General features: G+C 44.7%; 1 protein-coding gene across 1 annotated transcript in view; it reads left to right on the top strand.

Annotated features, from left to right (window-relative positions):
• Positions 1-26255, top strand: part of TACR1 (tachykinin receptor 1) — a 145514-nt gene that overhangs the window by 47835 nt on the left and 71424 nt on the right. Inside the window, exon 2 of the mRNA XM_012757345.2 lies at positions 23702-23896. Coding sequence (XP_012612799.2) covers positions 23702-23896 — 195 coding nt within the window. The remainder of the gene's footprint in view (positions 1-23701; positions 23897-26255) is intronic.

The raw sequence follows: 26255 nt of genomic DNA, 5'->3' as shown, positions 1-26255 counted from the left end.
CTCAAACTCCTGGACTCAAGCAATCCTCCTGCCTCAGTCTCCTGAGTAGCTGGGAATACAGGCATGTGCCACCATGCCTGGCTAATTTTTTCTATATATTTTTAGTTGTCCAGCTAATTTCTTTTTATTGTTTTAGTAGAGACAGGATCTCACTCTTGCTCAGGCTGGTCTCGAACTCCTGAGCTCAAACGATCCTTCCAGCGTGCTAGGATTGCAGGCGTGAGCCACCGCGCCCGGCCGAGAATATGTCAGTTTTGTTTCGTTTTTGGTTGTGTGTCACTTTTTGAAGCACATTTCCTTCAGAGGAGAACATTTGCTTGGATTCTTCTGATGAGCTTTTTTAAACTGCTAAATCATTTCATAGATCAGATGATTTTTCTGTGTTTATTCATTTTCCCTGAGAAGGTACTGCATGTTCAGTGTTGTAAGTTACAATGATTTCTCTCAGAGGTTGTAGAGATGCTTATTCAAATCTTAAATCCAAGAAAAAGAAAAGGAAAAGTCTGCAGCTTTAGTTTTTAGGGTACAGTTAGCTATGAGGAGCAGGAAGGGGCTATAGCCAGAGGCGTCTGCACAAGAGAACCTCGTGTAGTGCTGAAAGGTTCCTTCCAGGCCATGGTAAAGTTCCCGGTTATCTGAGAAGCCCACAGGCTGTGCCCACACTTTAACCATCACACCTTTCCAGGCCAATGTGGGGGTCCATCTGTCAGCTCCCACTGTACTCCTATACATTTATGTAAGTTCACACTTTTTGTCCCAGTAGTGGCCCTATGGAGTCCTGGCCCTGCTGCTCAAAGTTAGGAACATTTGTGCCAAGTTAGAGTTCCCCTTGGTTGTGGAAACTAGGAAACTAATTACCAGGGAAAGCAGTCCTGTGGCAGCAAGCTCCACTGCTAAGCAGATGAGAAATTGTTCCTCTTCTTTTGTTGTTCTACCTACTGGCTTTAGAACACTGTCTGTATACCCAGCCCTTAGCCTCACGCTATTTGAAGAACCTCTAAGCCTGAAAGTTAGGAGGATAGCACTATATACCTCATCGCCTACTGCCTGGATCAACTTCTCCTTCATATGCACAGACTTCAAGGCAACGGGTCCATCAGTCAATCCAGGCCACTAGCACCATATTTTCATAATATATCAGGCAGTGCAATACTGTGAGTAAGTGCCTAGTTTCTAGAGCAGGTCTCCTTAGGTTGAAATACTAACTGTACCATTATTTGTGGGACTGTTGGACATAGTGGCTTTCCCTGTGCTTGTGGTTTCTTCATCTGTAATAGGAGAATAATAATAGCCCATCAATGTATAGTTGCTTTCCCTGTGCTTGTGGTTTCTTCATCTGTAATAGGAGAATAATAATAGCCCATCAATGTGGACAATGATAGCACCTCCCTCATGGAGTACCATGAAAACTCAATGAGCCAATAGATGCTAAGCATTTCAGACAAGGACCACACATAGTAATACTCCATCAATGTTAATTAAGGCAAAAACAAAAAAAAAAGTCAATACTTCTGGTTTGAGGAAGAAACGTTCCTTGATTTTTTTTTTTATTTTTTTTTTGTATTTCTTTGGATATTTCAATGGGCTTTTAGAAGGAGAAGAGTTAAATGTGTAGGCTCATATTTCCATCTTGTTCCAGAAGTTCTAAAGTAATGTTTCTGAAATGAAAACTGATCATTTCACTCCCCTGATTTAAACCTTTGAGTGGCCATCTGTGTCAAAAAGAGTAAAATTCAAATTTGTTGAATCAGGATCAAAAAGGTCACTTGGAATCCAGCCTACCTGCTAGACTTTTCTCTAACCTGGTCTCCTCTCATACCCCAGGCTGCAGCCCAACCAAACCTCCCTGGCTCATCATGGTAGCTCACCCTCAGGGTCTCTGCTCAGGTGGTCTTCCACCTGGGAAGCCCTTCCTCCCGCCCTTCTCAGCACCTCATGCATCTAACTTGCTTTGTCTACAGTTCTGAAGGCTCACGTCTTATATGGCCTCCTCTGTGAAGCCCAGAAATACACTAACTGATCCTTCCTGGGTATCCACCCTGTAGCCAGTCCAAAGTTCTCTACAAAATGTCTGTGAGGCTTTCGTCCCCAACAACCATGATTGTTGAAATTAACTAGGGAGCTTATTGAAAATACAGAAGATGGCTCTGGAAGATAATTCATCAGGCCAGGGGACGGGGGTGCAGGAATCTATTAATATATATTTGCAAAACAACCGAGATGATTCTGAGAATGAGCTGGGTTTGTGTTAATGATATACTCCCTCTGGTTGGAGTGCTCTCCCTCTGATTAATCTGCCCTCCCCTCTGGTAACTTGCCCATCTGTCTGGTTAGTACATCCTCACCTCTGATAGGCCATAAATTCCTTTAGTACAGGCACTATGTCTTATCTGTCTTATGTCCCCTGCACTTTACACAGTTCCCAGCACTCAAAAATGTGTAGCATAAATAAATGAGTAACTGAATCACCTCTTTCCCTCCAGTCTACTAGGTATTTCTATCCTTATTGTTCATCGCTTTTGCCCACCCCATCCGATTTCGAGAGACTTAATTAAAGAGCTTGCAAGAGGGGCAGGAACCATTGTTCCCAGTTTGGCAACATACACCAGACTTGTTGGCCAGACTTACTGTGAACCTTCTGTGTTTTTGAGAAGGGAGGCCCAGGGGATCAGAGGGGCTATTATGAAACAACCTTCTCCTAAGACTTAAATATTTGGCAACTTCAAGCTTGGCACAAGGATTGGCACAAGGAATGAGAAAACTGAGCACTCAGAAAGCGTGAACTGACACCTTAAATGGACTTTGTGACGGACTAGCCAGCGAGTGGAAGCAGCGGCCAGAGGCTCTAGGATCGAGCCCCATCTCTGCTCCACTGACCCCCACTGGCTGGTTACTTTAGGCAAGTCGTTAGCTACTCTGAACCCCGGGTCTTCATCTATAAAAGACAGATGAAAGCAGATTATCACAGGGTTGTTATGAGAATCAGATGAAATAGTGTATGTGAAAGCACCAAATATAGTGCAATAAATGTTTCCTTTCTCCTTTCATCTCAGGCTGTGACCTGGAAAATTACAGCAGAACAGTAGAGAGCAGCCAGCCAGAGGCCTGGGCTTGGACTCTCGTGGTAAGATGGGCAGACGTGGAGTCTGCAGCCTCAGGGCACCAGAGAGAGTCCACTCAAGCCCCATTCCAGGTGGAATGAAAACAGAGCATTGAGGTAGACCAAGCAAGCAACCTTCTCAGACTACCCAAAAATCCCTGTGGAGTTGTAACGGGATATGGGGTAACACATACTGAACACACATACGTGCTTTTTGTGGAAAGGGCCATGCTTCATTCATCTGCATATTCCTAGTGCCCAATAGAGTACCTGATAGAGGACCAAGAAATTTTGTAAATTGAATAGCGGGTGGACAAAGGCATAGCTTGGTGCCTCCTCTCCCTAGTTTCCTAGTTCTTTCCTAGTTCCATCTCCAAACAAATTTTTGAGTTTCTTTTTTTTTTTTGTCTTGCTTTCACACCTGGATATGGTTCAGCCATCCTCAACAGAGCTGTATCTCCTATGCTGCTAACTTCAAGGCTTCTAGAGTCCACGCATCTCCCTTCCATGGCAATTTTGAGCTTCCTTTTCTGGGATAAAGCTGTGTTGCAAAGCACCTTTATTTGGGAGGGTTTAATGTTGGAGAGGCAGCAAGCTCTGTTTAACAGAGTAGGGGAAAGTCACTATTAAAGCTCCAACTGTTTTCTGAGGACAGTAGGTCTTATTATGATTTGGGTTTGTTCTGCTGAGACCATATGGATATGGATTTGCAAACTAGAAGAGCTACATATTGAAAGGAGAATGCTTCTGTCTTCTGGGGCAATCCTAGAGAGAGATGAGGAAGAAGAGAGAGTCGAAAAGAGGATGTGAGCTGCCTGGTGAGACCCTCCTGAGAGAATTCCCAGTTCTTACTGGGCTCACCAACCTTTATGGAAGTCAGTAAAACTGTGAGTTTGGCATACAAGTTTATGAGTTGGGGGTTGGGGGGAGAGACAGTCTATGCATTTAGGAACTAGTCATAATGGGAACCTGAGAAGAAAGACCATGAGAATCCTCACCTATCATGGATGGAGCTTTGACTTTTACCAAGATTATAAAACTGGGAGCTTGAGCCAAATTAATTCAGACCACTAGAGGGGCTGGGAAGAGATGTCTCAAGTGATACCTGAGTTCTCTGACTGTGGCCTCATTCTAGACACCACAAGGATGCATAACTAACATGCAAGCTAGTCCTTGTCCTCAAGGGGCTTACAGTGTCACTGTGCAGATGAGATGTAAAGCCATTGTGCATCATGCCTTCAGCCTGCATTTCAATTTTGACAGAAAATGATGGAGGTGATTAGAGAAAGGATTTGAGGGGGAATTCTTAAGGGGCCACCTCAGAGTTGAGTCTTCAAAGGGAGATGACAGGATTTGGTTTGGCAGAATCCTGGGAAAGACTTTTGAAGAGCTCCCTGTCAGAACCTCCTAAACAGACCAGCCAGGAACTACTCAAGACAGAAGCAACTAATTCCATCCACTGCTCATTTTAAGCACATGCCTCACACAATCTGCCTCTGTAAACTTGGCAGGAAAATATGATTTCCTTTTACTGACTTTTAAAGTCATTTTTCTAAAGGGACATAGACCTGCCTTTGCTCTTGTTCCAAAAAGTAGGAAAGCTTTGCTGCTGCTTCTAGCATCCCACCTTCACTTTCGTTTGCCCTTTGCCTTTCTGAGCAAATTTCCGTAGGAGGAAGGTATGCACGTACCACCCACCCAGCCTCCTGCCCCTAACAACAGAGTGTCTGCACTCAAAGCAAAGGAAAGGAGGCCACTTTGAGAATTTAAAGTTGTAACTTCCAAAGGTTAATGGGTGCATTTGAATATTTCCATTCTCACTGTGCCCAGGAAAGGTAGAGATAATCATACAGTCCCCAGAAAATGACTGCTTTATATGATGAGAAGTCAATTTCCATTTTAATGGAAACATGTTGATTTAAAAAAGAACAAAAGTGGATTTCTGAATTATATGTCTCCTCTCCCCATTAACAACCTGGATGTGCATTTGAATTAATGGGCTACATTTTCAATCCCATTTTACTGACAGGCATTGACCAGAGCTGTTGCAATTACCTGATGTCTAATATTTCTAGCGCTTACTTCCTCTCCCCTACTCTGTTTCCCAGCCCCACCTCCATCCCCAATGAGATGTTGGTATTTTGGCTGTGTCTCAAATAAACGTACAATTCAGGTTTTTACTTCTCCCCCAGTGGAGCCTCTCAAATCCCTTATCTTTAGCTCAACAGGAAGGAGATTACTTTGGTACCAGGGTACTGAACACTGATGATTTACTTGTTTATATGTGGGGAAAAGAAAGCTCTGGCTTCTTCTATTTCCTATACAACAGTTCCTGATTCTCTCCGGAGGGACCCAGTGGCATAAGTGCATTGAAAGATGCTGCCTTACACTGAGCTGGGAGGGAAGGACACCTGGGCGTGTGGTCAGTCAGACTGACCGGGTGCACAGCTGTGCATCTGAGACCACAGCAGGGAGACCAGCAGCACGGATTCTCCTTTGCTGCTGTCATGTTAGTAGAAAAATTATAGGTGCTAAAGTCAGACAGCCTGGACTCCAATCCTGTCTGATCCCTGACCCCAGCCTAATAGGCGCCTCCTCTGCCCCAATTCCTTGCTAGCAATGTGACCTGGGGCAAATGACTTAATTGCTTTGTTCCTCAGTTTCCTTAGGGGTAAAATATTAATATGAATATTACCTGGATGATGGAGCATTTTATAGGAAATAAAAACTATGAAGGGCCCAGCATGTACTTGGGCAGCCCCATTTGTTAATATCCTATGTGGAATACTTAAAAAAAATGTTAATTTCATTTCCCTTTGCTTTAGGAGGCTAAATTAATACCGTTAAGTTCAAACTGTTTAGTGCAGGTGTCAGCAAACTATAGCTAATGGCCAAATCTACCCAGACACCTGCTTTTATAAATAAAGTTTTATTAGAACACTCATGCATTTACATGTTGCTTATGGCTGCTTTCACACTACAACAGTAGAGTTTAGTTGCAAAAAGACAATGTATATAGCCCTCAACATCAGAAATATTCACTGTTTGACCCTTTAAGGAAAAGTTTGCCCATCCCTGGGTTAGCAGAAAGAGGCTGGGTTTTAGAGAAATGGGTTCGAGTCCTGGCTCCAGTATTTAAATGTAAGGCACTGAGCAATCTAAGGAAAATTCCTAAGCCTCAGTTTGCTCATCTGTAAAATGAGAATAATACTGCCAACTTCAAAGGGCTGTCTTGAACATTAAGCAATAGAAAGCATATAAAGTATCTTAACATTATATCTGGTTCCTCACATCTCTTCCTTATTTAATATCTGAAAGGAAAAACAAAAATCATTATTTTGTAGAAAGAAGAGACCTTAGAAGTGATCTGCTTCAGTCTGGGAGCACTTAAAAAACACTGGTTTGTGGGCCTCACCCCAGAAATTCTGATTTGGTAGGTAGAGAATGACAATGGCATCTCACTTTTTTATAGCTCCTTAGATAACCCTGAGCACCAGTCAGGGGGAGGTGGATGGGGATTCATTCCTCCCCAAATGCTTTATAGGTAGGGGAACCGGCCAGTGAGTGCAGAGTCATCATGGCCCCGAGACACCTTGTGCTGGGTCAGAGGCAGTCACAGTAGCATGGAGATCACAGACAGCCTGCCCACTCTGCACCCCTCCCATCAGAGCAAGGAGTCTGAGTAGGTGGACTTGCTGCCTGCAGACTCATCACTCCAACCCTTAGCAGCCGTGTCTTTTCTGCAGTTCCCCTTGAGGCCCCAAACTCCAGAATCCCAAGGACATGGGATGCTGGGTACTGCAGTTTATAACTGAGCATTTATTCTTACTTGCCCTTGGCCACATGAGGACATGGTCCTGGGAGATTATGAAGACTGGAGACAGAGGATCTAAGACGACCCCCAAATCTTCCTGTACCCAGCAGAGTTCAGTGAGCCAAAGTGGACTTTAGCATGTGAACCTGGCTACCCCATTCCTTGCCTTGAAATCATGCAATGGCTTCCCATTCCCATCCCATCCCACCCTGCTCACTGCTCTTGAGCTACCTGGAGAGGGGCATGGCTTAGTAGCCATGTGACCTTGGGTGTGTTACTTAATCTCTCCGTGGCTCAGTTTTCTCCTGATTGTTGTGAGGATTAAATAAGCCCACATATGTAAATCCCTTAAAACAGTACCTGGCACAAAGTGAGCTCCCAATGGTGTAAGCTATTATTATCATCTCACACTATTCTCTCTCTTGCTTCCTGTATTTGAGTTCCTTGAATGTGCCAGTCTCTCTCCTACCACAGGGCCTTTGAACATGCTGTCCTCACTCCCCCTGGGGAATGACTTTGTCCCCAGGTTACTCTTTACTTGCCAGATCCAACTCTTTTTGTAGGTCTCAATACAAATGTCATTTTCTCAGAATCTTTCCCTGACCCCCAAGACTGTCCAGATCCTCTTGTTCCATGTTCTATGGCCCTGTTTTTTCATAGCACTTACCACAGCTGTGATTGGACATGGATTTATAGGTTTAGTTGATGATCATCCACTGCTCTTATAAGACCAGAATTTCCTGAGAGAAGAGCTGGTATTTATGATCTCTTCTTCTGTATCCCCCCTCCACCGCCATAGTGGCTCTGATGGTCACTCAGTAAGTATTTGAATGAATTAATGAATGAGTAGATGAGTCTCCAGGCCACCATCCAGGGATAGGTCAAGGCTACAAAAGTGACCAATGAGGGCAGAGCCAGAGAGGCAGATCCTCCCACCCCTTGGCATGACTGCAGCCCAGCAGAGGTCTGATTACCATGGTGTGTAGTGAGGTAGTGCAGTCCAAGGCTCCATCAGAACCCAGCTACATCAACTGGGTGACATTCCCACCTGCATGGGGTGGACCTGATCACACACTTCCCCAACCTTGAGTCAAGAACATGGAGCACGTCTCCATGGGCAAAGGACCACTCCAACCCTGTAGTCTATTTCTCCTTGAGTAGCTACCTCCTTCCTTGGGAAGAAGGCAAGAGTCCAGGCTAAGTGGCTTTAGTCATGGGTAGAAAGCAAAGATTTCAATGCGTTTGTTCAGTCGTTAATCAGCCCAAAATGGAACCGTTCCATGGCACACAGCCCCTGGCACATAGGAGGTGGTTAAAATAAATAACTGCCAGCAGTGATGCTAAAATTTGCACTGAGTCATCCCCAGTCCTCTTTCTGCCAGGCCCCTGAACTGTGGAGGACTCTGCATACCCCTTCCAAAGCATGGGATTTGAAATAAGGCAGAACTGATAGGTCCCATCTCTACTATTGACTGCTTCACGTCTGTGAACCTGTTTTCCCACATGTTGTCAAGGGATAAAGTGGTGGTGAATTTGTTCATCTTTCCCAGCATGCCTCACTGCTGGCGTTTGCAGTCAGCCATTCTATCCATTGACACTATGAAGCTGTCTTAGATGGAAACAGGGCCTGAGCTGCACTGATGAAGCCTTCCAATGTGTGTTCAGTACTCTGCAATGGCTTATGCCCAAGATCCCATTAGGAAGAAACACCATAAAGATCTAGGAGTGTGGAGAAAGGAAACCAGTATAGGAAAGACAAAGACACTCAATGTCTCGAACATTGCAGGATCCTAGAGGCCAAAGGTTCTCTGCAGACAGCTGGATCTTTAAGGCATATTTTTCTCTTGGACCTAGAAGAGGAAGGGAATTGGAGGGGGCACCAAGTGTGACCACTCTACCTAAGTGGCTAGGATTCTGTTTATAGAAACTCTATTTTATAAATACTAAAAAACTTAAATAACTTGCAGGAGTGGATTAAAATAAGCTGTTCTCCTTATTGGAAAATGTGGCCTTTCTATTAAGCTCTGTAAAGACCTGGAATGTGTTGTTTGAAATCCTAAGGATGTCAGAGACATACGAATGCTGAGTTTGCCTGGAAGCCAGTGGCTGCAAGGAGACCCAGTGTCCCCCAAAACACCAAGGGTGGTACAGGGGCTCATTATCCATGCTAAGACTTGAGGTCACCACGTCAGTAGGGCAGGACAGCAGTCTTACCTCCTTGTCAGTGTGCAGTTGTACAGCCACCACTTATAATCACTTCACTTTGGTAATTGAGCAGCGCACTCTTTCAATCTCGCAATGCTTTAAATTACAAGCCTCTCGTTAGCAGAGCTAGATTTCCTCCTCTCTCTGCATGTAGCCTCTCTGGCTCTGAGTTCATCACTCTCATAGGACTTTACAAAAACAGCAAGACAAGAGCCCATAAATGCCATTGGTCGTAACGCTTCAGGATTGAGCAGCTGGAGATCTGGCTTCCAAGGAGCAGAGAGCTGTATGTTGACTACATAGGGTCACCGAATTTCAGAGTCCTTAACCTCTGCATTCCCTTACCCCAATAAGTTAATGCCATATTTTAGATTCTGCCCAAATCCACACCAACATACAAGTGCCAAATTCTCTTATCAGTTCAGATTCAGATCAGCTAACAGTAACGGAGACCTGACTGCTGTGTCTTAAATACACAAAGGTTTATTTTATCACACAAAATAATTCCAGAAAGAGACAGATGGAGAGCCAAAGGATGTCGGAGACATGAAAATGCTAGGCTTACTTTAAAGCCAGTGAAGCCATCAGACACCTGGGCTCCTTTTAACTTTCTGTTCACCCATATGTGGATTCCATTCTCAGGTCACCTCATGGTTCAAAGTAACTGCTGAGGTGCCAGTCATTGCATCCACATTCTAGGCAACAAAAAGGGATAAAGGAAGAAAGGAGAAAGGTGCTCATCCTGAAACTCTTCCACTACTTTCCACTTAGATCTCTTTGATCAGAATTTACATGGCCCAAATTAGAATTTCATTACTGAGAAAGAGGGAAAGAACAGAGGTTGGTGTGGGCCACCAGCTGGCTCTGCTCTATACAGCGATTAGATCACATATCTCAGAGGATGGGGAATTGGATGTGTGCTATAAAAATCACATGCTCAGAGACTCAGGGAGGCACTGCTTTCTCAGAAGGGGAGTGGGTGCTCGCTGAACCCATCCGATACTCAGGAGTAAACGATTGCAAATGGGCCACTAGACAGCAAAGGCGTGTTGATTCAGCTAGAAGTCAAATCACTACTATTCCAGGGGTTTTACTAGACTCCCCCATCCCCTTCCTGGGCCCCGCCCCATCTCCCATCCACACCATTCCCAACTGTCCCCTACAGATGGAAATGTAGTGAGGTGAGGGTAATGGAGGGGGAACAGCTTAAGGATAGAAGAGTAATTTTCTGCACATTCCTTGATATCAGAAAAACATTTCTACAAGTTGATTCCACCGTGTCAAAAAAGCCATATCAAATCTATCGAGTCAAAGTGTCCTGCTGCATTTCAGGTGCGCGTCCTGACTCAGCGCAGGGCCACATGAGATTCCAGGAGCCACCAGAATGTGAACTATCCAACTCCTTTCAAAACAATACCTCCTGGAGTGACATCTCTGTCGGTTGGCCCAATCCCCAGTCACCCAGGGAACATGCAATCACTCAGAGTAAATAGTCAAAAAAAAAAAAAAAAAGAAAGAAAGAAAAGAAAGAAAGGAAGTGTTGGGAAGAGAGGCCAGCCGGGTAACAGAAACAAAACCAAGGAAGCTGCTCAAGCAAGCGTCTTTAATCTGTTTGTGACGCCTGTCGCCAAGGCACAGAAAGGGCCCCCGAAGGTCAGAGCCCTTCCCGACACAGCATGAGAGAAGGTCCCTTCACAAGCCCCCTGGAAGGCATTTTAAAGCTGAGCATAAATCATTATCTTTCCTGTGTGCTGTTATTAGTATAAGTAAAATCCACTTGTAATGAATTCTGTCAGCCCTCCAAATTGCGTTTTGTGGCAACAGAGATTGGTGCTAATGAGTTTGTTGCTAGAAATCACTTTCCTGACCTTCTGGGTCTGGGTGCGAGGTGTAGGTGCAGGCGGGCGGCTCTCTGCAGCGCACGTGCGTGGTGGCCCCAGGCAGGCCCGACTGCTCCCCAGCTCTGCCTCCACGGCAGCCTGGCCGAGGCTGGAGCCTGGGCCAGAGGATGGGCTCACCGCCGTGTGCGCCCAGGAGGACTTGCCCTCGTTTACATAAAAGCGTTCAGATGGCCACACCTGGTGGGGAGGAGCGGGAGAGTCCAGGGCCTTGCGCCACGCTGGCACCAAGGGTGGCTTTAGTTCTTTCCCGTCCACATCAGCTCTTCCCTCCCCCTCTCTGATGTGGACAGCTGACACTTTTCCAGTCTTATGTAGAGTATCATGCAAAAGCAGCTTCAAGACCCGCCCCCCGATATCCTCAGCTCCATTTTTTCCCCTAACCCTTTCAATGTAGAAATTCCGGAGCCACACCCAGTGGCTGCCTCTCTGGGCTCACTGTCCTCTTGTGTCTAGTGAAGGGACTAGACTAAGCAGCCTCTAATTCCTCGCCCCATCCTCACAGCCTACATGGCCACTGAGGTCTCATGTGCCATCGGCATACAAGGAACACGGACACACTAACCCCAATCCCTGGCTCAAGCTGCTTCTGGTGTAGTGAGTTACCACCAACCTGACACTTTATCCTCCATGTCCAGGCTAAGGGACCATACGCATTGATGGTTAGAACATCTTCATCCCATTGCGGTCCCAGTCTCGGCCAGGTGTGGGCACCACCGATTCCCTGGGCAGACAACCAGGCCTTCTGCTCTGCCATCATCCAGCCCCGACGGTCTGTGATCTTTCTGAAACTCTGAATGTGGCATAACACACCATCAAGAGTTGCCTTTCTTCCTGTCTTCCCTGTGCCTGAATGCCTATTTGATGAGCATCCTAAGAATGCCCCACAAAACAATTACAGTCCCTTAACTTCTATCTTCTTCCATCCTCACAATGACCACGTGAGATGGAAAAGTTACAGTGCCTGTTATGGATTTGACCATTTCTGATGGAGCAAGGGGCCTTGGAGAGATGCTGGCTGAGGAGAGCTCTAAGATGGGCAGGGTTCAGGGAGGGGACAGGTCTCGCCGGAGCAGGGAGAAGGCAGCCTAGCTACACCTTCAGGCCCTAGACTCATACATGGCCCTTACGGGACATCTGCAGAAACTGTTCGCCAGTAAGGACACCAGGACTCAGGAGGAGGTAATCTGCCATAAGCTCACAGCAGTTGGTGACAGAAAGAAAAAGACTGGAACTCAGTTCTTTCTGACTCAGGTGGGCTGGCCGATGACTTTTGGTTTCTGTTGTCACACTCGGCTATGGGCCGATAAAATGAAGAAGCGAGGGCCAGACCCACTGGGGCTCAGATCCACGTCTCCCGAGGGAGCAGCTGCAGCACAGGGCAGGAAGGCAGCCCAGAGAGAGGCCGGCACACAGGGCTCTGGAAGCTCGAGGACCCCAGGCTGTGTCCTGTGAGATGACGTGCCTGGGCCCCTCTCCACAAAGCCCAAGTCCCACCAACGCCTACCCACCTCGTGCGCTTTCTTCTTGCACGAGGGAGGTGCCTTTCTCCTCCTGTACAGTCCTGACATCCGCAGTCTGTGTGCGTCACCCTCTGACAATGCTCCACCCGTCCCTGCTGTCTCTGCTGAGCGTCTTAACAACCATTCTCAGAAATAAGATTTACAAAAGACTGAAACAGAATGCTGAATGGAGAGGGGAGGGAATGGGTGAGGCAGGAAGGGGTGAATCAGGATCCTCCTGCACAGGGGAGCTGGACACTGGGTCCCTCTTCAACAGGGCAAGTCACTGCAGCAAACCCTGGAGGACAGCCAGCCTGTAGCTGGCCGGGTGTTCGTGTCGCCTGGGACACCATGTTTCAGCAAGTGTCATGCTCAAGTATCTCAGTGGAATTAGCATGCGAGGACCTGGGGGATGAGTAACACTACTCCAATTTATTTTTTCCCATGAAATACTGTTTAAGTTATAAATTGAGTACTTGATTTGGCAGCAGCTATTAAGCTGACGCCACTGCCTCATTGGCCTTTCGCTGTTTTGAGTGTCTTTAAGTGCCTGGTCCTGGAACCAGCCTGTGGCACTGACGGTTTAAGTGTCTGGTGCCCTGAGCACCCTGGGTTTAATCTAGGCACCGAGTCTCTGAAAAGAGCCCGCACATCCCGTGCAGATACAAGTCACAAAGATAAAGAAGAGAACGTGGATGTGTGTTGTGTGCCTACTGAGCACTGGACTTTGACCATTCCCTTCTTATATATTATCTCATTCAGCCGTCACTGCCCAGTAAATATTATCAATTCTAATTTCAGAATGAGAAAACTGGGATTCTGAGAAATCACGTTAAGAGAGATTAAGTAGCTGAGAAGGCAATCAGTAAGCGGAATGGGGAGAGAAGGAGCGATGTCCTGTGCTGGGGGCCCCTGGGAGTAGGACAGTCACAACTCAGGCAGCAGGGCCTCCACTGCCTGGGAGTGCAGACTAAGGAAGTCCTACATCACAGCAGGACAGGCCACAGGGTGGTCTGTAAACACAGGTCTGGGGAACGTTTATTTTCTGGAAATCATGTTTCCTCTTTTGGCCTCTTGCTCTGCGCTTGGCAGCCCTGGTCCCAACATCTTTCTTGCGTCCCTCTGAAGGCTAACAGTCTCTAGGCACCTCCCCAGCAGAGGCCCATAAGACCGTGTACTTCCTCACTGAGCCTTCTATCCTTGTTCCTTCATCCACATCTGGAGAAAGCAAATTCAGAGGCCAACCTCTCCGCCAGCTGTGTGCTTAATAGAAGGAAGGGATCATTAGGTCCATCGGCTGCTAGTTACTAAGGAGCTACCTTGTGCCTGGCCAGGTGCCATAGGGGAGTCAAAGAAATAGAAGATGCAATGCTGACTCCTAATAAGCTTCTAGTAAAATGTTGCAGGCTGCTTATGAGCAGCCATTTCTTGTCAAGACTCCAGGCCTTTGTATATGCTGTTGCCTTCTCTTGTAAAGTATGTTGCACATAGCTCTCCATAAATGTACACGCCAACTGAACCTTCCAGATCAAATTCAAGTGTCGCCTCCACTGAGAAACTCCCCAGACCTCCCTGCACAGGCTTAAATGGCCTGCTGTCTGCTCATGCTTTGTACGCATTGCAACTCCACGGTAGCACGCAGCACACTGCGTCGTCATTACCACGCACGCACGCGCCTCTCCGTGAGACAGCCGCACTTCAGAACATGAACACACTGGGCTCTGCTCTGACACACAGAAGGGGGTTAAACAAGATTTACTGAATGGATGAGTTAAAAGTCAGTACAGGAAAAAGTATGGATGTATAGCTTTGCACGTTCAGAGAAAGGAAGATTACACCCATTGGCGACAGTGGGTGTGAGAGTCCTGAATAATGTCTTGATTAAAGCAAAGCAAAGGCTCCAAAGCCAGACTGCTGAATTCGAGCCCAGCCTCACCAGTTGGTAAAAATATATTAATTATCACAATAAAGGTAAACAGATTAAACTCTCTGGTTTAAAGACAAAAAAAAAAAAGAGTTACTTGACTTCTCTGAGCCCAACTTTCCTCATCTGGAAAATGTGGGTCATAACATTAGCTTATATTAAAGAATTGCTGAGAGATAAAGTGAGTTAATACAAAGAAATCACATGAAATAGAGCCTGGCACTTACCAGGTGCTCAGTGTATTAGCTGTGTGTTACCTATGGGCCCAGGTGGGACAGAGGCTTTCCCTGTATAGCTTATGGTATGGCTTGAATTTTTACTCAGAATAATTAGATAACAAAAAGATAAATGAAAAATAGAACAGCAGAACTTCTGCTTCCAATGAAATGGAAGACTAGATATACTGACTGAGGGTCTTGAAATTAGCTGAAAAATGCTGGCTAAGATACCACACAAGAAAATCCCAAATCATTGCTTATCCTGCAAGTAAGTTCAGTTACTTTGTACCTACAAAACTTTTTATAAATTTCAACAACTACAGCTCCTATTTCAATTGGTAAAATAACACAGTGTATTTTAACATAGTTGCAAATTATGTGTATCACAACCTATTCAAAGTACATTTCTGTTCCATGGCTTTCTTAATTTGCTAAGAACATTATTTTTACCCTGTTATATTCATATTAGTACCAAAACAAAACAAATCAATTTATCTTCACTATTGAAGGTTTGAAACAAATTCATTATAACATTCACAACAATGTCTGTTGCTTCACCTTCCAAAAACTTTGAATCTATGAATTGGATTAAAAAAAACTGAACCATTATTGAAATTAATTTTCGATTTGAAAAATCTGATGACAGCAATATTAGAATCATACAACTATTTGCCAAGTTCTTCTTCTGCTAACTGAGCCAACATATTAATAGCTATTACTTGACCTTTTGTACATGCACAAGAAAAATTGGAATTGAGAATGAGTGAAATTAATTTAGAAGAACAGTGATTTAATCTAAATGAAAAGTCATGCTTCACAGAATGGTGGGCAAAGGCACCATTTTCACTGCATAGCTTAAATCAATGTCTTGGAGCACAATTTTCTTAAAATCACTACTAACTTCTTGATGTAGCTGATGCTGCTTCTTTAGCAGATTTGTGTCTTTTGATTTTCATATGTCTTGTGGTAACACTTTGGTCCCATAGAAGGTAAACATCTAAACTTACTTTATGCAAGTTACACATTCATCATCAATTTTTGGGAAAAGCAGAAATCCAATACTTAATTTTTCATTAAACATGTGTTTATGGCTGTCAAAAGATTTTTTTTTAACTAAGAAGTCACTATCAAAAAATAAATAAATAGTGAGTTTACACTATACAGTGAAAAGCAAAATCACTGTAGCAAAAGTGCCCAAATAATCTCTATACTGTCTACAACCAGATTACTCAGGCTCTATCCTGCTCATGTTACTGATAATTTTCCAGGCTTCCCACTGACCCTGCCACCCTGTGGTCTGGTGGCCTGGGACATTTCAGGCCTGCAGGTACAGGACACAGCACAACCTACTGGTACCTCAGGTGCCTGGCAGGGGCGGCAGCATTGAATAATAGTCCCACTGCTACCTGGATCGGAGTACGTTTCCTCTGATCGGTGATTGTCCTGCCTGGTGCACTTGAGTGGGAGATATTGTCAGGGCTGGGATTAGGGTGAAACAAATGTGCACTAGCTTTGCGTGCAAAAGTTAAGGGGGCACAAAAAAAATCAGTGATCAAGATAAATAATAATTTACTTCAGTCTTTTAAAATATCATAATTAATGCAAAAATATCTATGATGAGCATAATATCAAGCTTTTAAATAAAGGCAGGACCTAATTCTGTACTTGGACAACCCTGACTGTGAGTACCTTACTCGTGTCACCCTAACTCTGGCCCACAGATCCTGCCTTTATGGGTCGGATAAAGGAGATCTGTGGGAGAAGAGAGGCTGCCTTGAGTGAGGAGGAGGCAGGAACATGCCATTCTCTGAAACCCCCTCCTAGCCCACCCTTGTGTTCCATGTGCCACTGCTTTAAGTTGGCTGCTGCTGAGACAAGTCAAGCAAAAAACATGTTTTTGGTCATTCAGAAGACATGCCTATCACTGGGAAGGGGGGAATTTCAGAAAATCAGGGAAACTCTAAATATACTTTCATGTGACTGCAGCAGTTTTTATATAGCCTGCCAGGCCCAATGAAATGGATGTGTTGGCTCCATAAGAAATGCATCTTTCTTTTAAATATTTCCCACAATGTTTTGTGTTATTTTATTATTTTTAATTGACACATTAATTGTGCATATTTATGGGGTACCAGTGATTTTTGATACATGTATCCAATGTGTAATGATCCAATCAGTGTAAATAGCATATCTGTCACCTCAAACATTTATCATTTCTTTGGGTTGGGAACATTCAAAATCCTCTCAAAAATAATTTATTGTATATTTTCAAATAGCTATAAGGAATGTGTCTTTTGTTTTTTGTTGTTGGTTTTGTTTTTGTTTTTGTTCTGAGACAGAGTCTTGCTCTGTTGCCTGGGCTAAAGTGCCATGGCATCAGCCTAGTTCACAGCAATTTCAAACTCCTGGGCTCAAGCAATCCTCCTGCCTCAGCCTCCCGAGTAGCTGGGACCACAGGCATGCATCACCATGCCTGGCTAATGTTTTCCTATTTTTAGTAGAGACGGGGTCTTGCCCTTGCTCAGGCTGGTCTCGAACTCCTGACCTCAAACAGTCCTCCTACCTCGGCCTCCCAGAGTGCTGCAATTACAGGCATGAGCCTACTTCCCAAAATAGCTCTCAGGAGTTCATTGTGGAAAGAATACTCATATCCGCCCCATCTAGAATTTCTGAGTAGAGCCACCAGCTTGCAGCTGCTGAATGAAGATGGAGTTCTTTGAGCCAAAGTCAACTGGCACATCCAGGCAAACTGTTAGCAGTTATGTAAGGTTCTTTGTTAAGTTTCCTGGAAGATAAAGAGATAAGTGAGCACAACCCCTGCACTCAGGAAGCTTGTCCTCCAGTGCTAGGATGGAATAAGATCACAAATTACTCTGCTATAAGCGGGAATATGAGGGTTGTATAAGACAGCACAGGCAACAGGAATATGGGAGGGTATTCAACAGAATGTGAGTATGATTATCTCCATGGGACTTTTAAACAATCAAAAAAGTTTTCCCAAAGGAGATAGTGTTTGACCCACATTTAAAGGATGGATAAAATTTTTACAAATCGTATGCAGAATTTAAGGAAGCACAGTGGACTTGCAGGGTCTGGGATCACCCCCTCTCACTGGCTCCTACAGCCGGCACTTTGTTCCCCAACAATCTGGGGACTCCATATCTAAATCTTCTTCTAACCTTATCGGTCCTTCTTTGATCACATGGGGTGGGCAGGACAGCTCGGGTAACAGTCAACTGTGTCACTTCCTTTGCTTCATGCTAAATCGTCATAGGCATTTTTGTTCCATCTGTCTTTGTGTCTATTTCTCAGGGTTCTGCTGGCAGTGCCCTTACTGTCAGCTGGCACGTTTTGAAGTGAGTCCACTGGCTGTGGTGTGGATCCGCACCAAACTTAGAGATGGAAACCTCGTGCTTTCTAGAATTGTGTGCAACACAGCAGTGAGGATGCAAGGGGCTCTCCCACTAATAGAAATGAGTTAGAGTTGTGTGAACTTTGTGTCGTCTCTGCATGCTGCCCAAAGGCCTCTTTGTTAGCTCTGTGAGCTTGAGCTTAGTTGAATAGATAAGGTTTCTGGACAAGCAATCTGGTTAAATGGAGCCCCTGGATTTTGATGATAGAAGAAATGTCATTGGAGAAAATCCCAACTGATGAAATGTTAGTGACCTTAGGTGGAAAGACTATATGCTCCCTGAGATGGAGGGAGGATGGAAGGAGAATGGATGGAGCAACTTGTTCAGAGGAAGAGCCAGATGGTGATCCTGTATGCAAAGCCTGAATTCTGTGCAGTTCTCCACATATGGTCAATGCAGAAGTTAGTCAACAAATACTTACCGAGAATTTATTTAAGGGCTTGATGTTGAGAGACAGGAAATTCTGAAGACCCAGCTCCAGTGAGGTCACTCCTGTAGGACGATCCTGGATATCTGTATAACAAAAAACACTTCGGTCTCACATGACAGTCTCACATGCATTCAGACTGGGAGGAATAAATTATAATGTGGATGTCTTTCTCCTGCTGCATTAATTTTCATTCAACATTTATGGAACCCCTGCTATGTGCCAAGAAATTTGCATGCTCATTTATTCAACTAAACTTTTATTGAGTATTTACTGCACCCTAGGCCCGGAGGCAGGCCAAGGACCTGTAGAGGATAAAGAGAGAAGAGATACATGTGCAACAGAAAAATAAAGTGAAATGTGATCACCACAAAGTGAGAGATCTTCCCAGTGGTAAAGGTAGGGCACCTAACCCAGCTGCAAGGACATAGTGACTGGGCCAAGCTGTGAAAAGAAGCAGGAAGGATCAAGGAGGAAAAACACCTTGGACTGATTGACCACTGTGCTCACCTGAGAGACAGGAGAGACCAGATTCTGGGTCATGCTGGCAGCTGTCAGGGACTGCCTTGCTGACTGCTTGTGGGCTGTAAGATTTATCTACCCAACGAACTTCAGTCTGTCGGAGGTAAAGAGTGTTTCTGAAGACGACACCATGCCCTCCTATGGTTCTAATTCCTCCTGCTCTGCACTCTAATTCCTTCCCATACACTAGAGCATGGGACAGAAAACTATAACCCAGGTGCCAAATCCAGCCCACCTCCTATTTTTGTAAATTAAGTTTTATTGGCATACAGTCATGCCCAATAGTTTCCTTACTGTCTAGGGCTGTTTTCATACTATGAAGGCAGGGTTGGGTAGTCACAACAGAAACTATGGGGGCCACAAAGCTTACAATACTTAAAATCTGGTTTTTACAGAAAAGGTTTGCCAACCCTCAAACTAGACATTAGCAGCCACCTTCTCAGCTGACACCGCCCCTGGTGGTTTGAACTCAGGAAGATGTGGTTCTTTAAAGGAAACTGGTAACATCCCAGGAGGGAGTAGGGATAAGGGAAGGCAGGGACTGGAATTGGAGGGGAAAGGCTGTGGAAGGGCCTGATAGGCCACATCTCCTGGGGGAGGAAAGTCATTCCCTCCGTCCAGTGATTCTGGGATGGTATAAGAGGAAGTTATGAAGATACTGCTGCTAGTCGGGAGATGAGAATTCTTTTGCACAATAAGATGCTTTTACTCTACCTAAAAAAGAATATGCAGCAGAGAGTTCTTTCTATAAAGCATAATCATGCAAGAGGAAGACTATAGCTCAGGTTTTGCAGCTGGGAGGGCACATACAATTCAAATCAGAGCCGATGGCCCTGTGTGGGGCGGGAACACCCTGAAGTGGAGAACATAATCCACATCCCACACAGCCCCCGGAGCCCCGTCCCTGGCAGCCTGATGATTAATGCATAAACCGGAAAGACGTTTGTTTCATTGACTGCCTTGGAGTCCTGTGAGCACAGAGCAGTCAATAAATATTTATTGAATGTATTTTCCTAGGGCTTGCAGCATTTGCTCAGTGACATCTTATAACTAAATAAGCAAGAATTGTTCGGGGTGCTTCCAAATAAATATATAAAGGTATGCTAATGGGATCCAAGCTAGGAATTGGGAGCAGGAAAGAAAATATTCATCCTTCTGTACGAGTTATCTGAATGGTACTAGCTTTTGGGTAAATAAGAAAGAAGCGTGTTAAACAAGCCCCAGAAGTAAGGATTGCAAGAAAGAAGAAAGGGAAGGAGGGAGGAAAGAAAGAAGGGAAGGAAAAGGGGCAGGCAGGGAAGGAGAGAGCAAAGAAGATAAATACCTTTGTTTTGAACAAATGAAAATATATACATTTTTTAAAGCCAGTCTTTTTTATTCTCTTTGGTTGTAGGTAGGTAATACTTTCATCTGTCACTAAAATGGCTCCTACACTCAAGGAACAGCAGAGAGTTAACTGAAAACAGATTCCCAAATTGCAATTTTTGCAATAAAGATAAAATACGGCTTTCTGGCACCCATTTGCAGCTACAGTGCCAATATGCTGGTGCAATGCCCTATAAACCCAGTCACACTAGATTCTGAATGGTGTATCACCAATTTGGGTGTGGGGATTGGTGTTAGAGTCCATTTATTTAAGATTGGGTATTTATCCTGAGTTTGAAACAAATTAAAATCTTGCATTTGAGATAATACTAAAAGAAGGCAAAGCAATTACCACATTCTCCCCTGTGCATTGTCCTCAGGCTCCCGCGAAGCCTGAGGACGCACGGCCGCCTGTGAGGTTGGCGCCTGTGCAGTGCTGGAGGTTGCTGGAGGTGAGATAAGGCATCTTCATGGCTGCATGTCCAGCTTTGTCGGGAAAAAAACAATTTTGCCTTTGGGAAATAATCCAATAAGCCATCCTACAATTTTAATGCAAACACTCAAAGAGATTCCGGCCATGACTATTCAGGCCCAGCCCTCCACCGAGTTGGAAAGAAGGTAAAGATAATGGTTGCACAGGCCCTGCTCCAGCCACTCTGACTCTGGATTTCCCTCCACCCACCCCCACCCCACGACCGGAGAGGAAACTAAGTCTCTATCACTGTCAGGCAGCAAAAAAGACACAGGTCCGGGAGGGACATCAAGACTTCTCGGGTTCTTTGCAGGAGACAGCTCCAGAGAGGTAAGGTCATCTGGCCTATGGTGTCCTGGGCCTCCCTTGGCTGTAGATGTGGCCCTTTGGGTAAATCTAATGAGGACAGACAAGACTTAATTTGCAACATTTTGGTGTTTTGGGGTTTTTTTTTGTTTTTGTGGGGTTTTTGCTCAATTTCCTAAGGATGGACGATTTGCCACATTTGAAAGTTGGTTTTGCCCTTTTGACACAGCATTTGTGTGATGGGCTTTATAGCCACCAACTCAACCAGGGAATCTTGCCCAAAGATTTATACTACTCACCCCCACTATAATATATTTTCTAAGCTTCTTCCTAATTCCACTCTCTCCTGACTTTACGACCACCTAGCCACTTAACAAAGGAGGCAGAAGGAAAAGTTTCTGAGGGTTTTCTTACTGGGAGCCACTATGACTAAAGGCTGACATGAAGCATCCTTGTAACAGCCAGACTCTGTACACTGAACACTTACAGCGGCCTTGCTCTTACAGACCAGAGGAGGAAAGTCCAGGGACCCAGCATAAAAATGCAGAGAAAGAGATTCTAAAGTGCAGGATGATAAAGGGACAACCAGGGAGGCCTTTGTGAAAACAGAGCCTAATCCTAACACAGGTAAGGGAGAAGACTCCGAATGCTTCCTGCCGTTGGAGCAAGATGCTCAGCAGGCTCTCCCCACATCCAGCCCAATACACCCTCTTTAAGCCCCTCCAATAGACTGTCTGCCATCCCAAGACTTAGTTACCTCTGCAGCTTCCCTGAGGCTCTAAGGCGTTGATCAGATTACTGCGTGAGGTCACTTACCCTACTGTCGTGTTTTGTGGCTGCTTACTGATGCACCTCTTCTCCCGGGAGAAATCAGAAGCTCATAGCACAGAAGGAAATGCTGTGCCGAGTGGGAATTTGCTGAGTGTGTACTGAATAAAATTGCTTTACTTGTGACCCTGGCCCCAGTTCTGGCCCAGACATCCTGGGAGTCCAAAGAATACAGTACATGAATGATGTGGAATTACGTAGAGACAGCTGACAGCTGTGCTGCATTCGTCTGCACGTTTCTGAAGTCTCCACTGACCATTCTGTGCCACAGAAGCCAGAAATATTTTCATGTCAGAGAATCGAATGCGTGGTTCTGTGGTTTTGTTAGATAATATTTAAACCCCAAAAGCTGTATAAGACATCACTCCTACTCTGGAAAAGATGCATATTTTAAGGGATAGATCTATCAATTCTGCAAGAAAATATCCATAGGGAAATGCCTTTTAAAATGAAAGAGGCAGAATTGATGTGCTTATAACAGATATGAAATGCTGATTGGAATATTTATTATCCTTTAGATCACTGTGACATCTCAGAGGCAGTGCACAAATTCAAACATGTGGACACACTCATTCAGATGACACCATTTAGTGCCAGATCCCAGGTGGGAGTGGAGGAGGAATGGCTCCAGGCTCGAAGTTGTCATTCTCTGTGCTTTTGCCTTCCTGCAATGAGCTGTCATCTACCCTGGCCTTTTATGTGTTCTAATGTGTCTGTCTAAGCAGCTGGAGACTGTCTTTCTCCTCATGAAGCATGTGTAGTTAGCCACACACTGACTCCTAGATGCTCAAAGACTTGATAAAGATTTCTCCAGGACAACCGGGCGAGGTGGTTCACACCTGTAATCCTAGCATTCTGGGAGGTCAAGGCAGAAGGATCGCTAGAGGTCAGGAGTTTGAGACCAGCCTGAGCAAGAACGAGACCTCATCTCTACTAAAAATAGAAAGAAATTAGCTAGACAACTACAAATATATATAGAAAAAATTAGCTGGGCATGGTGGACATGCCTGTAGTCCCAGATACTTGGGAGGCTGAGGCAGGAGGATTGCTTGACCTCAGGAGTTTGAGGTTGCTGTGAGCTAGGCTAACACCACAGCACTCTAGCCAGGGCAATGGAGTGAGACTCTGTCTCAAAAAAAAAAACAAAAAAACAAAGATTTCTCCAGGAGCTGGCTTCAGGCCACTGCTTTCTCACACACACACACACACATTCACTTCCTCTCAAATTGTATGGACGGATGTAGAATTGCTAACATTTTATTGCCACATAAGGACTTGAAAAACTACTGTTTCTATTCCCCTTATTCCTCAATCCCAAAAGGATAAAAGGTAATCTTTATATTGAATAAATTTACAACATCATCCTTATTTTTCTAATTTGGCCATGTGCTCCTGACCTGTGTTTGGCCATCATGTCCCCAGCGTGTGCATTTCAGTGATGAAAATGTCTCTCCTTGAATGTTGCTCTATGGGTTCTGAAATTGCAAAAAATCTAGCTAACTTTTCCTATGAATTTTAGAATTGTACATCATAAGCCATAAAGCTTAAGGTTAGAATATAGAAAAATAATTGGAAAATAGTTGTCATCAAGGATTTCCAGGAATCAAAGGATTTCCAAAAATTTTTTCACTGATAGGAAAAACACATAATCACTGATGTAGATTTTAGTGACCAAAGGAGAACTTTGTCCTTTCATCTCTGTTCCAGGTACATGGCCATCATCCATCCCCTCCAGCCCCGGCTGTCAGCCACAGCCACAAAAGTGGTCATCTGTGTCATCTGGGTCCTGGCTCTCCTGCTGGCCTTCCCCCAGGGCTACTACTCAACCACAGAGACCATGCCCAGCAGGGTCGTGTGCATGATCGAATGGCCGGAGCATCCCAACAAGATTTACGAGAAAGTGTGAGTACAGATGACTCCCCGCTCTGCTCTGAAGCTACTGTGCTGCAGGGTGCCTTCCCTGCCCCTTCCTGTTCGTTCTTTCTTTCCATATTCTTGTTTTAGCTAGGATTTAATGCATAAGTGTAAGCATTTCTCACATCCACCCTGATATCAGACTGGTAAATCTATAATTATCAGGGGACTATACTATATACTAGAGAATTTTTACTTGTAAGATCGAGATCCTGTTATATAGCAGACCCTTTGAGTGCCTTGCCACATCCCTCGGGCCCTTTACCAGAGACATTCCCCTGCCAGTGTCTGCATTTCTTTGCCTGGGAATTTATTCCTAAGCTACAGAATGCTTCTCTGCCCTCCTGCACAGCAAGCCAGAAGGTGGGGGGATTACCTCCCACCCCCAGCAGCTCTCAACAATGACTGATGGGAGTTGGCGTACGAACACTCACCCCCTCAACCCTCAGGAGGGATGTCTCTGAGGTTCATGTCGTACACTGCGTCCAAGGTTTTCTCATGGGATTAAGCTCAGTCACCCCCAGTGATAGCTGGCTAGATAATGCATTCTTTATTGGCCACTGTTCCGGTTCCTTTCCTGTCCCACTGCCTCCCTCCCTACTGGTGTTTCTCTCTTCTCCCAAATAAGGTACTTGCACTTGAAGATCTTGACATCTTCACATCTTCAAGTAAGTAAGTACCCAAATAAGGTCTTTGCACTTGAAGATCTTGAGATAAAGATCTCAGGATCTGCCTCTGGGGAAGACAGAAACCAAAACACCTACTTCCAGGATTTTATAGTTAGAGAAATAAGACATATGCCTGTAAAACTCATGGGAATTCAAGGCCAATGCATTGAGTGCTTATGAGTTGCAAATCCCTTGCAGGGCAGTCTTATCTTCCAGGGCCTGGCTGATCACATTTAGGGTTTTTCAAAGTACCCTGGCAATTTTCCCCTTACCCTGGAGGCAACATTGAAATGGCTCATTCTTTGTGTTGTTTTGCTCAAGTGAGCAGTGATGTGATATTTGTATTACCATTAATTTTCTGGACTCAGAGCACAGGATAACATGCATCCTTTTGAAAGCCCTCTATAGCTCTCCAATCTTGGGTTTTTTATGTGACTCATAAAAGAACACTGATGTTAGAACCAGAAGATCTGGATTTTAATCACAAGATTGCCAGTTACTAACCATGGGACCCTGAGCAAGGATCACAGCTTCCCCTCGTTATTGAAATGAAAGATAATAAAGCACTGTTTCCTATAAACGATCATAGTGAGGATCAAAAGAGATAATGTTTTTTCACTTTGTGAGCTACTAAGTGCCACACAAAGGTATGAACCAAACTCATCAGATAGCAGTATAATTATGAGGCCTTTAAACTTATTAAATGTTAAAATGAGACACTCTACCTGTCGTTCCGCCAAGATTTGGGGTTTTGAAAGCCTGTTGCACAGAGTTATACTGCTGCATCTGTTCCATAGAGCATGGAAATGCAGCTTGCCAGAAAGCAATACATAAAGCTCAGACATTGCCTTCCAGACACAGACAGTGGGATTTAATCGATCAACCAGTGGGGGGATTAATGTTCAGCCTAGAAGGAGACATTGAAAATTATTCTTTCAAATGAAACTACAAGCCTGAGCAAGGTCTCAGCGGGAGAAAGAACACAGCTTTACAAGCTGTACAGGACCCATGCACATGTTCAAGCCAGAAGCTTTCCTCAAAAGGGGAGGGAAAAAAGCTACTTCTGAATTAAAGCTCTGTTACATAAACTGTTTCAGAAACTACCTCTGACTGCATGGGTTGTAGCTCAGTTCTTAGTTCTCCAGATCTTTTTAAAGTCTCATCAGCTTTCTACGAATTTTGTTTCAAAATATTCACTCTGGGAGGCCGAGGTGGGAGGACTGCTTGAGCTCAGGAGTTTGAGACCAGCCTAAGCAAGAGCAAGACCCTGACCCCGTCCGTCTCTACTATAAATAGAAAGAAATTAGCCAAGCAACTAAAAATAGAAAAAATTAGCCAGGTATGGTGGCCAAGCATGCCTGTAGTCCCAGCTACCTGGGAGGCTGAGGCAGGAGGATTGCTTGAGCCCTGGAGTTTGAGGTTGCTGTGAGCTAGGCTGATGCCACAGCACTCTAGCCTGGGCAACAGAGTGAGACCCTGTCTCAAAAAATATATATATTCACAGGTTTTTTTTGTTGTTGTTGTTGTTGTTGTTTTTATCTTACAACAAATTTAAAGTCTAACTTGGAAATGAAGATTGATTTTCCTACAGGTATCTAGGGTCTTTGTCCAAGACACTGTAATGTTTAGAGTCTTACTTTTGTAACATTTTGGTGTTTTATTCTTATTAATAACTAAAA

The sequence above is a fragment of the Microcebus murinus genome, chromosome 3 (assembly GCF_040939455.1).
Source record: "Microcebus murinus isolate Inina chromosome 3, M.murinus_Inina_mat1.0, whole genome shotgun sequence".
Taxonomy (NCBI): domain Eukaryota; kingdom Metazoa; phylum Chordata; class Mammalia; order Primates; family Cheirogaleidae; genus Microcebus; species Microcebus murinus.
This window is presented reverse-complemented; position numbering and strand designations above follow the sequence as displayed.